The sequence below is a fragment of the Anser anser genome (assembly GCF_964211835.1).
Source record: "Anser anser genome assembly, chromosome: 19".
Taxonomy (NCBI): Eukaryota; Metazoa; Chordata; class Aves; order Anseriformes; family Anatidae; genus Anser; species Anser anser.
This window is the reverse complement of record NC_139740.1, coordinates 4,771,406-4,783,041: the sequence shown is the minus strand read 5'-3', so window position 1 is coordinate 4,783,041 and position 11,636 is coordinate 4,771,406. Positions and strand designations below refer to the sequence as shown.

At 60.5% G+C, this 11,636-nt stretch overlaps 1 protein-coding gene across 1 annotated transcript; it reads right to left on the bottom strand.

Annotated features, from left to right (window-relative positions):
* Positions 1-118: 118 nt before the first annotated feature.
* LOC310883875 (TBC1 domain family member 24-like) lies at positions 119-11,625 on the bottom strand. The gene is made up of 7 exons (XM_083804884.1): positions 7,605-11,625; positions 4,926-5,964; positions 4,573-4,731; positions 3,924-3,987; positions 3,017-3,112; positions 2,383-2,659; positions 119-1,879 (listed from the first exon to the last, which is right to left on the bottom strand). The coding sequence occupies exons 1-7, from the start codon at positions 7,714-7,716 to the stop codon at positions 1,734-1,736; spliced, it is 1,893 nt and encodes a 630-aa protein (XP_083661010.1). The 5' UTR covers positions 7,717-11,625; the 3' UTR covers positions 119-1,733.
* Positions 11,626-11,636: the final 11 nt, after the last annotated feature.

The window sequence follows — 11,636 nt, the reverse complement described above, 5'->3', positions numbered from 1 at the left end:
CTTTCTTTTTTTTTTTTTTTTTTAGTTCTCTAAGAGTTTTGAACTTTATACGGTAATGGAATAAAGTGTAGAGAAGAAAGTACTATAGCGTCATTTTAAAAAACGGCAAAGACACTCATCAGATTACAGGCGGTGAATGTAATAAGCACACTGACATTCATCGTGATTTACAGCTCGGAGCAGCAGGCAGCTCAGGTACACGGCGCGTACCGCGTCAAAGGGACTCGCAGGCTTTTCCACCACATCAAAGGCCCCCACGGCCCGCACAGAACGACCCCAGTCGCTGGTATTTTAATACGTTAGCCAGGACCTTCTTGCCCTTTACAAGGCAAGATGGTGAAGCCTGAGCCAGCGGCTGCTGAGAGGCCAGACGGGATCGCGAAGGAAGGGCTTTGCATTTCCAGGCATCTCGTGCGTCCTGTGCATCTCTGGGTGGAGAGGGGAAACTGCTTTGTGGAAAGAAAGAGGGACTCCCAAGGGGAACTTTGTGCTGGACAGAAAGCAGTCCGGTACATGATCACAGAAAGCAAGAAATACCGAGGAACAATTAGCAGAGCTCTTTAAATCAAGGGAGAGAGCAACTCTGCTGTGTTCTTTCATTTGAGCTCTGTGAGCAAAGGCAGGTGTGGGGCAGCAGGGACCTGCACCTCACCTCTTTATCTTACCAGGGTACGTAATGAAGGCTACAAGCAATTCCTAAGTCTGCTGTGTAACTGACCACGGTGGGAGCTTGCTGCCACTGCCCGCTCCTCCCCACATCCTCCTGGCATCGCTGGACCCGCCAGCACCATGGCAGCAACAACTCCTGCCCTGAATAGCTCTGGAAATGTTATCCATGAAAGATAAAACCACAAATGGGAAGTGTTTGGACACGGGAGACGTGCTCTCATCCTGCAGCCACAGTGACCTCTCGACAGTTCACAACCCTCCTTGCACCGACCTGCCTACCAACACCTACATGTTCACGTTTCATATTTCAAAATGGCACGTGTGTTATCTGGACCCATTTAATCAGGGCGCGCTAATTAAAGCTCATATTAACCGCTTGCAATCTTACATCAACTCTTTGCTGCTAATATGGGCCTTCAGTGTAATAGAAAAATGACAAGGCAGGTGCACTGCTGGGGGGCTTGTGGTGAGCTGCAGACGTGTAAGCACCAGGCAGCACTTTGCTAATCTCCGATCAGCGATTTCAGCCACAAAGTCTTTTGCACCATGTTGGATGGTGATTGGTGCCCGGTCCCAGGTGAAACCTGGGGACCTCTGGTGCTACAAAAATCCTGCACACGTCTTGAGGGCTGGGCTTGGGGTGAGAAGCGGGGTGTGGAGTGTCCTGGTGAACTTTGCACCTTGGTACTGGATTTTGTCTAGACTCAGGATTCCCACAGGCTGCCTGTGCCATGGTGTCGCGGCTTTGCTGCAGAGCCCCAAACCACAGAGAGGCCAGGGGAGTGCAGCAAGCAGCGAGCTGGCTCCCTTCCCCTCCAGCGTCCTGAGCAGGAACGGAGCTGGTGGAGCAGGCTGGGGCTGAGCTGCGGCAGGGGACCTCGTGCGTCCCTGCAGTCCCGTTCGTGGCACCCCACGGCCCTCTCCACGCCACCACGGCTGGTGACAGTGTGGGCGGCCAGCAGATGCTGCCGGCGGAGACTGTAGCAGCCAGGCCGGGCCGCAGCTGGTGCCGTGGGGGTCCCATTCTTGGCAGGAGGCGCGGTGAGGGGCCGGCCCCACGGGACCTAGGTGTTTTGGAAGCCCCACACCTCCAAGAGCTGCACCCTGAAGTTCTCCTGGCAGAGCGGAGGGTTGTCAAAGGTCTCGCAGTGCTCCGTGTGCCCCCAGAGCAGGTCGGCGTCGAGGGACAGAGCTTGGCCTCCGCCTCCACCTGCAAAAGCATGCCAGAGGGCTGGGACCCGCGCTCACCCCTCGCTGCCTGAGCACAGACACTGGCCAGGTCTCAGATCGTGCCCAGCTCCCTGCTCTGTTTTCTGCAGCCCTGCCGCAGAGCTGTCACGGACAGCTGGTGGGTCCCTTCCTCGAGCTGTTCCCCACCTGCATCTCCTCTCAGCCCTGCATGAAGCAGAGGAAAGGGCCAGGATGGGCATGGCAGCCCCAAGGGCACAAACCTGGCTGGGAGGTTTGGGATATGGGGCTCCCGCTCGGCTGGGACCCGCTCTGCAGCTCCCAGAAGGAGCATCCTTTTCCCTGTGCAGCCTTGTACTCTCTTGCTAACTTGGAGAAGTCAGGGCTGACTTCATCTTCCCTGACTTCTCCCCTAAGACAGGAGGTCTTTGCCTGCATGGGCAGCTCAGATTTTAACCTGGGGGAGAGCTCTTTTCAGCCAAAGCAGCAGCATGCTGGGTGGGGTGCCTGCCATTAGGTAATTACCGATAATGATCCCTTCCCGAGAGCCGGACATGAACATGGAGGCTGTTTTGGAAGGCAGGAGGAAGTGCCTGATGGCCAGGAACGGGGACAGACGGCCTTTGCGCTGCGGCGTGGGCACGGCGAGGTGGTTGGAGCTGGTGCCACGACCGTCCGGGGAGGAGCTGAGCAGGGACATGGGACCGGGCGAAGGCGACCGCTGGCGTGAGCGCGGCACGGCTTTGGCCAGCTCCGGCTTCTTGATGAACACCCACTCGTACCTCTCCATCTCAGGGCGCACCTGGAAAGGAGGAGAGACCCAGTGAGCCCTGTCCCTGGGGGCATCTCTCCATTGCTGCTTGGCCAGACCGGCTGGGGACCACATGCTGTGTGCCAGGTCCAGACCTGGGGCAGAGGAGGGACAGCGCAGATTGCCCTGCTGTCATCCCTTTAGGATGCTCCTGAAGTTAGTTCTCCATTTTTTCTAGCCCAGCACAGCAATCTCTGTGCTGCTGCCTCCTGCCAGAGCTCAGAGGCGGTGGTGGGACTGTGCAAAGGAAGCAGCTCGGTGCCACCATGCCTTGAGTTAGACAAATAAAGAAAAAAGCAAAGACAGACAAGCCCAGAAGCATAAACCCATAAATAAAATGTGACTTACAGTGAACACGAAGCACTCCCCTGTCCCAAAAAAGCCCGATGTCGCCCCATTCTTCTTCCTTTCGCTCCAGTCGGAGGAGAGAAATGCCCCGCACACCTTTGGGAGAGAGCACAGGGAGCTGTCACGGGGAGCAGGGCCGGGGCAAGCCCCAGGACCCCCGGCAGCAGCCTCCATCGAGGCCATTGTGGGGGTGTTCTGCTCAGCAAGGGCTCTGCCTCTCCTTGGTACTATGTCAGGAAGAAAACGAGCTAAAACGTAGGAAACGAGGTTGAATAAGTCACCTTTCCCTGCCCACAGCAGGCCCCAGGGACCGCAGTGTTTATCTCCTCACCGCGCTCAAGTGCCTGGCGTGGGAGATCAGGGCTCGGTGGCCAATAAATCCTCGGGATGTCTGGGCAATTTGCAGAACTTGCCTCTGCTGCTTGATGAAGAGTGCAGGGATAAAATATGGGTTTATGAGCCACTCTCAGAGTCCCCGGGGAGAGGCCTGGCTCAGGTATTTCTGTAGCTATTTCATGACTTTCAGATACCGTAAGAGCTGTCCTTATTTCACTTCCATTTCCCTCGTGCTGCTGCTCTTGCAATCAAGAAGAGCTCCTGGCATTTAGCACACGGAAAGCAAGTCCCTGCTTAGGCAGAGCGTCTGCTGACTTCAGGAAAGTCTGCCTAGCGAAGGCTTCACAATTTAGCCTACATTTCCAATAAAAACATCTCTCTCGTGGCCTCTCCATCTCACGGACTCCTCTTTACCCCCACATGCCCCCTTTAGCCAGTGTCTAGGGCAGCTCTTGGTGCCGGTGCCCCGCAGACGTTGTAATGGAGCCAGCGCTGGTGGGCAGGGAGACAACCGCCCTCCTTCCCCGTGTCACCCCGGCACGGCCCCGCTCCCTGCTCGGGAGATACTTACCTCCCCCTCCGTTGTCTTTATGAGCAGCACCGTGGGTTCGTAACCCTCGCAGCAGGAGTAAAACCTGGGGGGCGCACAGGGAGGCTGGGTTGGCGCGGTCAGACCGGGAGCACGCAGCTGTGACCACGCGGCTCGGGCAGCCCGGCTGGTGGTGCAGGCGCTGGGCACGGAGCTGTGGGACCCCGCTCGCCCCTCGCGGACTCGGGGGCACGCTCGTGGTGCTGACGGGTAGTAACATTGCGGCCCCACCATTAACCCCCTGGAGAACTGTGGGGCACAGATGGCCCTCAGTGGTCCCCCTGCTTGCAGCAGGTTTGGGCATTGCCCGTGGCACTTGGGCTCTCCTGGCTTGGGTCTGGGGGTTTGATGTGCTCCCCATCGCGGGGGCTACCTGAGTACAGTCTGCCCCGACCCCGATCCCTGCCGTGGCCTTGCAGTGTGCCGTGCTGCTAAGAGAAGTCTCCTTCCCCGCAGCCAGCGCTGCCCAGGCTGCACCCAGGGTGTTGAAACGAGCCCAGCAGTGTCCCCAGGAGACCCCAGACGTGTCCCACAGACGTTGCAGGTGCCCCTTTCTACACCAGCAGCCTTTACCCGATTTTATGCCCGTCCCATCTGACCCGACCCAAGCCACCGGGCAGATCGCGCTCACCTCTGCAGGCTGCACCCGTCTTCCGAGGTGGAGAAGAGCAGCAGTGGGGGGGAGAGGGAGAAGCGCTCGGGGATCCAGGACCAGATGATGCGCATCTCCTGAGCCGTTACCGTGCTGGAGCTGAAGGTCTGCATGTCCACGGCCAGGTGGAAGGACTGCCTGCAAGAGGGGATGCCCGTGGGTGCTGAGCCAGGTGCCCGCGTGCTGCTAGGGTCCTGGGGCACCCGGCACGGCCAAAGCCAAGGGAGATGCCTGGAGCTCCCCCCGCGCTCTATCTCCGCTGTACCTCGGGGTTTGTCTGCTTTGCCCCAGGACACCATCTGCCCACGCCGGCAAGCAGACAGGCTTCTTACCTGCTCTGCACCATGGTTATGCCCCGCTCCATCAGCGCCTTCCTGTTGGCCATCTGGAGGAGCCAGATTTCCTTGCGGGAGAACAGCCGGATGCCAAACGCTCTCTCCAGGAGTTTGTCAACGGTCGTGTGCTTGGCAATGTTCTGCACGAAAGCCTGCAGGTCCGCCTTGATGTCGGCCCCCTCCAGCTCAGCGGAGGCCACCGAGAGCCTGTACTGCTTCAGCAGGGCCAGGGCGATGCGGTAGAGGACCTTCTGCCCCTCCAGCAGGTAGACGTCGAACACTCGGATGGCGTAGTCGAAGGGGAGGTCGTGGAAGAGCCACGACAACCATTCGGAGTAGACCTCAAAGACGTTCTCGGAGGAGCTGGCTATCAGTTTGTGAGCTGCCGGGCAGTGCTTGTTGGCCAGATCCCCAAAAGTCATGCAGGAGGCCCGGTGGGCCAGGAAGGACTGGTCAATGTAGCTGGTGTGGGGGGCGTTGCTGGCGATGAGGCGAGAGATGTTCTCGAAGCACTGAGCTTCGTCCTCGCTGTAGTGCAGCAGCAGAGCCACCAGCGAGGGCAGGGTGGGGCTGTAGGTGATGTCGGGGAAAAGGTTGCCGATGCAGATGAGGATCTTCTTCACGGCGGTGACCCCGTCCGGGCTGAGGCAGTACGTGGGCATGGAGCACCCCTCCAGGAAGTCGGGCAGAGGGTGGGAGCTTGCGCTGTGCTTCCCGAAGAGCCGGCTCGCCACGTCCCTGTAGACGGCAGCGTCGGGCGTGACGAGGCGGCAGGCGACCTGCTGGCACAGCCGGTGGTAGACCTGAGCTCTCAGAGCGCGGCTCGCCGCCAGGCAGCCCTCTCTCAGCAGCCTCTTCAGCTCCTTGGGGGGCTGGGTGAGGATGTCCCTGGGGATATCGGCCTGTTGCTCCGGCTCTGGCATCCTGTCCCAGTCCACAAACTGTCCGCAGCCCAGACAGGAGGAGGCGGCGTCGATGTCCCAGGTGTCAGGCTCCGACGTGATCACGACGGTGACTGGAGACGAGCCAAGCATCGCTGTGGGACAAAGACCTTTTATCCGACACGTTTCACCGCCCCGGTGACAGCGTTTCACCCTGCCTGACGCTGCACTGAAATCCTACAGCACCTTCTGGTATTTCAGCAGCTGCTCTCCCCCCTGCAAAGGGAAGGCTTTCAGGAGGCTGAGCCCGGCTGAGCTGCTGGCTCTGCCCTCACACAGGTCCGGTGGCATCAGCTGGTCCCTTTGGGGAACCCAGAGCAGGATGGGGCTCTGTACCCCTCGCACAGCTCCTGCCTCCCCTCCCCAGGTGTGACTGGTTTCACTGGGGAGCTGCAGGCCGCAGGGATAGTCTGTCCCTGTCCCTGTCCCTGTCCCTGTCCCTGTCCCATGGGCACAACCACAGGACAGCAGTGTTACACCACCGCCAGCCCAGAGCCGGCCCTGAGGCATCGCTGAGAGCCCCGCGCTGGTCGGCAGCTCGGGGGGACCCAACGGGCGGCGGGGACCCGGGCGGCGCTGGGGCCAGGAGGGACCATTGGCACCATGTCCCCTCCCGAGGGCAGAGCTGGGGGTGGGAGGTGATGTCCAGGACCAGGCACTTCGAGCATGGATGGAGCAGGAAAAACTGCCCCCGGCTGCCCAGGTGCCTGAGCTGCAGCAACGTGCGAGGAGAAGGTTCAGCCAGAGGGGCAGGGACAGCCGGCAACACAGCCCCTGCGCCCCACGTCCCCACGCACCCAGCGAGACCCCAGCCAGGCAACGAGGGGCGAGGGCCGGAGAAGGTCTGAGCAGCCTCTTGGAGGTGGGAATTGGTGCAGGCGGAGGGCTGTGAGCTCGGAAGAGCGGAGTTTGAGCTCCTCCTAGGGAGAAACCAGAGGCATTTTCCTCGGGGTTCCCGCGGAGCTCAGCCCCGAAGCGTGTATGTTTCCATCTGGGGGATTTGCGCAGAGCGGTTATTAACTGGCAGCATGAAGTCGATTACACGCACATTAATTCCTAGTGCACGATGTCGGCTGTGCTCGGTTAAGCGGGGCTGGACGGGGAGTCTCAGCTCCCCGCCCGAGGATTTGCGCAGAGCCAGGTCTCAGCTTCGGACCCAAGGGGACACGCGGGGACAGCAGGGCCCCAGCCACACGTGCCACGCAGAGGCGGCAGCGCGGTGACATGGCGAGGGACGGCTCCCAGGCTGGGCCTGGCTCTCCTTGTGCTGTGCTGGCTCAGCTCGGCTCCGGCTCCGGGCCAGGCCAGGCACCGGGTCAGGCTGAGCCCCGGGCCAGCCCCGGCAGGCTCCCCTTTCAGCAGTCGGGCTGGAATTAAGGCAGACCACCGGGCTGGAAAATGCTGGGGGCCACACACCCAGCTCCATCACACTCACGGCCCTAAAACCCAGGCTCAGATGAACAGCCGGGTTGAAGCAGGGTTATTTTTACCTCTAGGTACTGCCACGATTCCCAGACCCCCCGTAGTTACAGCAGGAGAGCGGCCCTGGGTACCACCAGCACCCCAAAATGTGCCACCCAGAGCCCACCCGGCTGCAGGCGCCCAGCCCAGGACGTCCCCAGCCTGGCGCTGGGGTGACACCCCGGGGGTGTCAGTGGGGCCGGGCATGTGTGTCTGCCCCAGCCCCATTGCTCTGGGTGCCCTGGACGGGCTCCATCCCCCAGCACTCACCCACCTTGTGTGGTGCCGGTGCCATCGCCGTCCCCGTCCCCCCGCTCCGGCTGCGCGGGGAAGCCCCCGGCCGCCCCCCCGGGGGCACGGGGCAGGCTGAGGCCCACCTGCAGCATCCACCTGCTCCGGGGCGGCCCCGCTGCCGGCTGCAGCCGCTGCCCTGGCTTTTAATGCGCCCTCTGTGCGCGGGGCGCGTGTTTGGTGTAAACAGCACGCGGGGAGGAGCGGCTCCCTGCCCGCTCGCCCCTTCGTGCCCGATTCGGGGAGGGGATGAGATAGCCATCAAAACAGCAACACGGCCGTTAAACCCGGCGTTTATTTTTCCCCAAGGATAACCTTTATCTTCACATTCACTCCCAGGCGGGGAGGGTGCTGAGGGGGCGAGGGAGGGACGCGCAATCGCCCGTCCTTGACGGGAGGAAGCATAAACACGGCGAGTGGGGCTGCAGCCGCTTCCCGCTGGATTGCGCGGGTCTCAGGGGGGTCAGAAGTGGAGGCATGTGAGCAGCGAGTGCCAGGAACCAGGTGACGAGCAAGGGGCTGGGGCCACGAGGACAAAATGACGCCCTTCTGCCAGGTGCCGCGGGGCCGGGCAGCACCGGCGTGCAGCGCTCGGGGAGCACCCGTAGGAGAAACCTCGGGGTTTGGGGACAAAGCAAGGCCGGCGATGCAAACGGGAGCTGGTAGTGGAGAAACATGGCTTTCCGCAGAAAAGCACCCCACTTTCTTTGGGGTGAGTCAGGGCTGGGCTGCACCAGCGCTTCCAGCACCGGGCACCTGGCACAAGGCTTCAGCATTCCCCAGCGGTGGCAGGGGGCGTTCAGACGGATCCCCCCCGCTCAGTGGAGCCCCAAACGTGGTCATTCCAGGCACATTTCTGTACTTCAGCATTCCCAGTCTGTCCCGTTTGAAGCTGTTGCTATCGATTGACTTTGCCTCAAAATGTTTTGCAGGGTTACAAACATCTGTGGGCAAAGAGCTGAGCTCAAGGAAAAGCTGCAGCAGCTGAAAGGAGAGGAGCATGCAGGGACCTTGCGAACGTCAGCGAACCCACAGTTCGGGCTACACTTAAAAGTGGGGAGTTTTTAAGGCAAATAAGACACTATATTTTCCTTAAGAAAATGTTTTTTTTGTTGTTTTTTTTTTTTTTTTTTTCCTCTCGTACTAACAGCTGCTGCTGGTCCCTGCCTCGCCTCCTTCCCCCTGCTTCGCACCCGCAGCGCGTCCCCAAGTGCTCGCCGGGGCTCCTGCAGCGGAGCAGGAGCGCTGCCCCTGCAGAGTGCCGCCTCTGCGGATGCAGGATCTCTGCCACGATGTGCCAAAACACGGCCTGAGCGGCACGGCTTAGCCTGACAAAGCTGGGCGAGGGGCTGCGGGGACCCGGGGGTGCCGGGCTGGTGGTGGTGGGACGGACAGACAGCGGGCTGCGTTGAAACCTGGTGCTGCTGCTTCCCAACCTGGTGCTGCTGCTTCCCAACCTGGTGCTGCTGCTTCGCCCAGGCCCTTGCTGGCCGCGCTCTCCCCGTGTGCTTTTCCTGGAGCAGCAGACGCCTCCCGCTGCCTCCGGGTCAGATTTAAGCACCCCACAGTACCCGTGACTGTGTGGAGACAGGAGATGGGAGCAAATCAGGCACCGTGCGACGTGGATCTGCTATTTCCTTTGCTTTTAATGGAGAAAAAATAAAATATGTAAAGGCTGTGCTGCCTCCAGCCGAGCCGCGCAGCTGGAGGCCGTAAATGTTTCATGCAAGCTGCCTGCACAGCCCAGCCCCAGAGGATTCGGGTGCCCGGGGACCTCGGGGTGCCCAGAGCAGGGCTGCAGTGGTCCATAAGGGTGACACATTATCGTGCCATACCGAGGCAGGTGCAGTGACAGCCCTGTGCTATGAGGGCCATAAATCATCACTGCCACTGCCTTGCCACCGCTTTTAGGGCACCCGCGCTCCTGCTTGTACCTGCAGAGACTGGCATCAGCGATGGCAGCGAAGGGGAGACCAAACCCCGCGTGGCCTCACCGTGGGGCACCGGGGAGCCCCCCACAGCCCAAATATTGATGGTGCCAACACTGGGCAGTGCCACAGCTCCTGGGCGCCTCCTTCTCCTGCTACAGCCACTTCCAAGCTGCTGCAAAAAACCCTTACAAATACATTAACAGCTCTTTGCATTTGGCTCCTTTCTCAGCCTGCAGGTCCCGAGGAAGCCTGTGCTCGAGGCCTGCCGGGCCGTGGCAGAGAAGGCGCCGGCACTCGGCTCGGTCACATCGCCGTTACCGGGGCCGGGCACACCATGAACTCCGAGCAGCGGCCCCGTTAGCTGACCTGGTTCTTTTTATGTCCTCTGATGCACTTTGGGCTTTTGCGGAAGACCAAATGGGGCTTCTCGAGGTGATTATGGCACCTTTTGGCTCCAGCCGGCCTGCTAAAATGTGGGGCCCTGCAGCTTGTTTCTTTTTGGAGTAGAACTTAACGACAGCTTCTTTTTGTCCATAGCTCTGCCTCCTGGAACAAGGGGAGGAAGCAAAGGGCAGGGACAAGCTCCTGACCCCATGTCACTGCCCTCTTTTTGCCATTGCCCAGTGGTAAGGCTTGGGGTCCCCACGGCCTGGGGGACACCAGGGCTGTCCCCACCCTTCCTCTGCTGTCTGACTCCGTCCCAGCCGTTCCCCGTCCCGTGCTTCCAAACCCCAAAGCACAGCATGCCCCGTGGCTTCAGCGCATTTTAATCCAGACCGTGATAATGTGATGGCAGTAGCCACATCCAGGTGCCCCGACAGCATCCAGGCTACCCCGTGCTGCGTGGGGCGCAGTCAGAGAGCAGCGGTGCTCTGTGGAGCTGCAGCTGGGGCAAGGCCGGGTCTGGGAGCTTATCGGTGGCCCTATACATGCAAAACTGGAAACGTGAAGGATTTCCGTGTTCCTCAGCAGTGCCGACCGGAGGCAGCGCTTCCTGCACACCAGAAGGGCTGGCGTCATGAAACCAAGAAGCAATTAGAGGGAAGTGATTGCGTTATACAAATAAACCTTCCCTGCCGATGTTTTTGGCACAAACACTGCGGCACCGAGTGAGCAGAACCTGTCCTGGGGAAGGAGGGAGAGCAGCGACCCCCAGGCCTTAGGGAAAGCATTGAATGCCCTGGTAGCACCCAGGGAATTGCGAAGGTTTCCGAGGGGACCCCAGCTACAGGTGGAGGAGATGGCTGGGACGAGGGGACAGGAGGACTGGGCAGCCTGATGGGTGTGCATGCACTGTCCTGTCAGCCCGAGGGCCGGGGCAGAGCTGGGGACAGCCACGGCTGCGTGCCCTGCAGCTCAGTGCTGTGTGCTTTGCACCATGTCCCCGTGCACATCCGCACCCCTGTGCTGCGTGCTCTGCGCCCCTGTACCCTGCGCCATGGAGCACACAGCCAGCACCACTGAGCTGTGCACCTCTGCCCCCTGACACCTCTGCGCCCTGACACCTCGTGCTGCACACCCAGTACCTACACACCCTGCATCGCTGCACCCCACACCTGTGCACCATGCACATCTGCACTGTTCAGCTTTATGCTGTGCGCTGTGCACCGTGTACCATGCACTGCGTACCCCACCTCTGCTCCCTGTGCCTCTGCACCCCGCACTGTGCACCGTGCACTATGCAGCATGTGCCCCACACCACTGCATTGTGCACCTCTGCACCCCACACTGTGCAACTCTGCAGTGTGCACTGTGCAACCTGCAGCTCTGCACCATGTACTGTGCACCACTGCTCCAGTGTACTGCGCACCTCTGCAGCTCTGTACCTCTGCACTCTCCTCCTTTGCACTCTGGACTGTGCACCTGTGCACCATGCACCGTGTTCCAAGCACCATGCACCTGTGCACTGTGCACCACGAACTGTGCACCTGTGCACTGTGTAATGTGAATTATGCACCGTGCATGGTGGACATGTGCAACTCTGCACTGTACCTGTGCCACTCTGCCTGCAGCTGTGCACTGTGCACCTTTGAAGTCTGCGCCCTGCACCTCTGCGCTGTGCACTGTGCACCACTGCACCGTGC

What these genes read in the sequence shown, in the direction of transcription:
- LOC310883875 (XM_083804884.1), bottom strand. Translation starts at nt 7,716, where the DNA reads ATGCTGCAGGTGGGCCTCAGCCTGCCCCGTGCCCCCGGGGGGGCGGCC. An exon ending in ATAACCATGGTGCAGAGCAG is followed by an intron (nt 4,732 to 4,925) that starts GTAAGAAGCCTG and finishes CCCCTCTTGCAG; the next exon opens with GCAGTCCTTCCACCTGGCCG. An exon ending in GACGGGTGCAGCCTGCAGAG is followed by an intron (nt 3,988 to 4,572) that starts GTGAGCGCGATC and finishes TGCGCCCCCCAG; the next exon opens with GTTTTACTCCTGCTGCGAGG.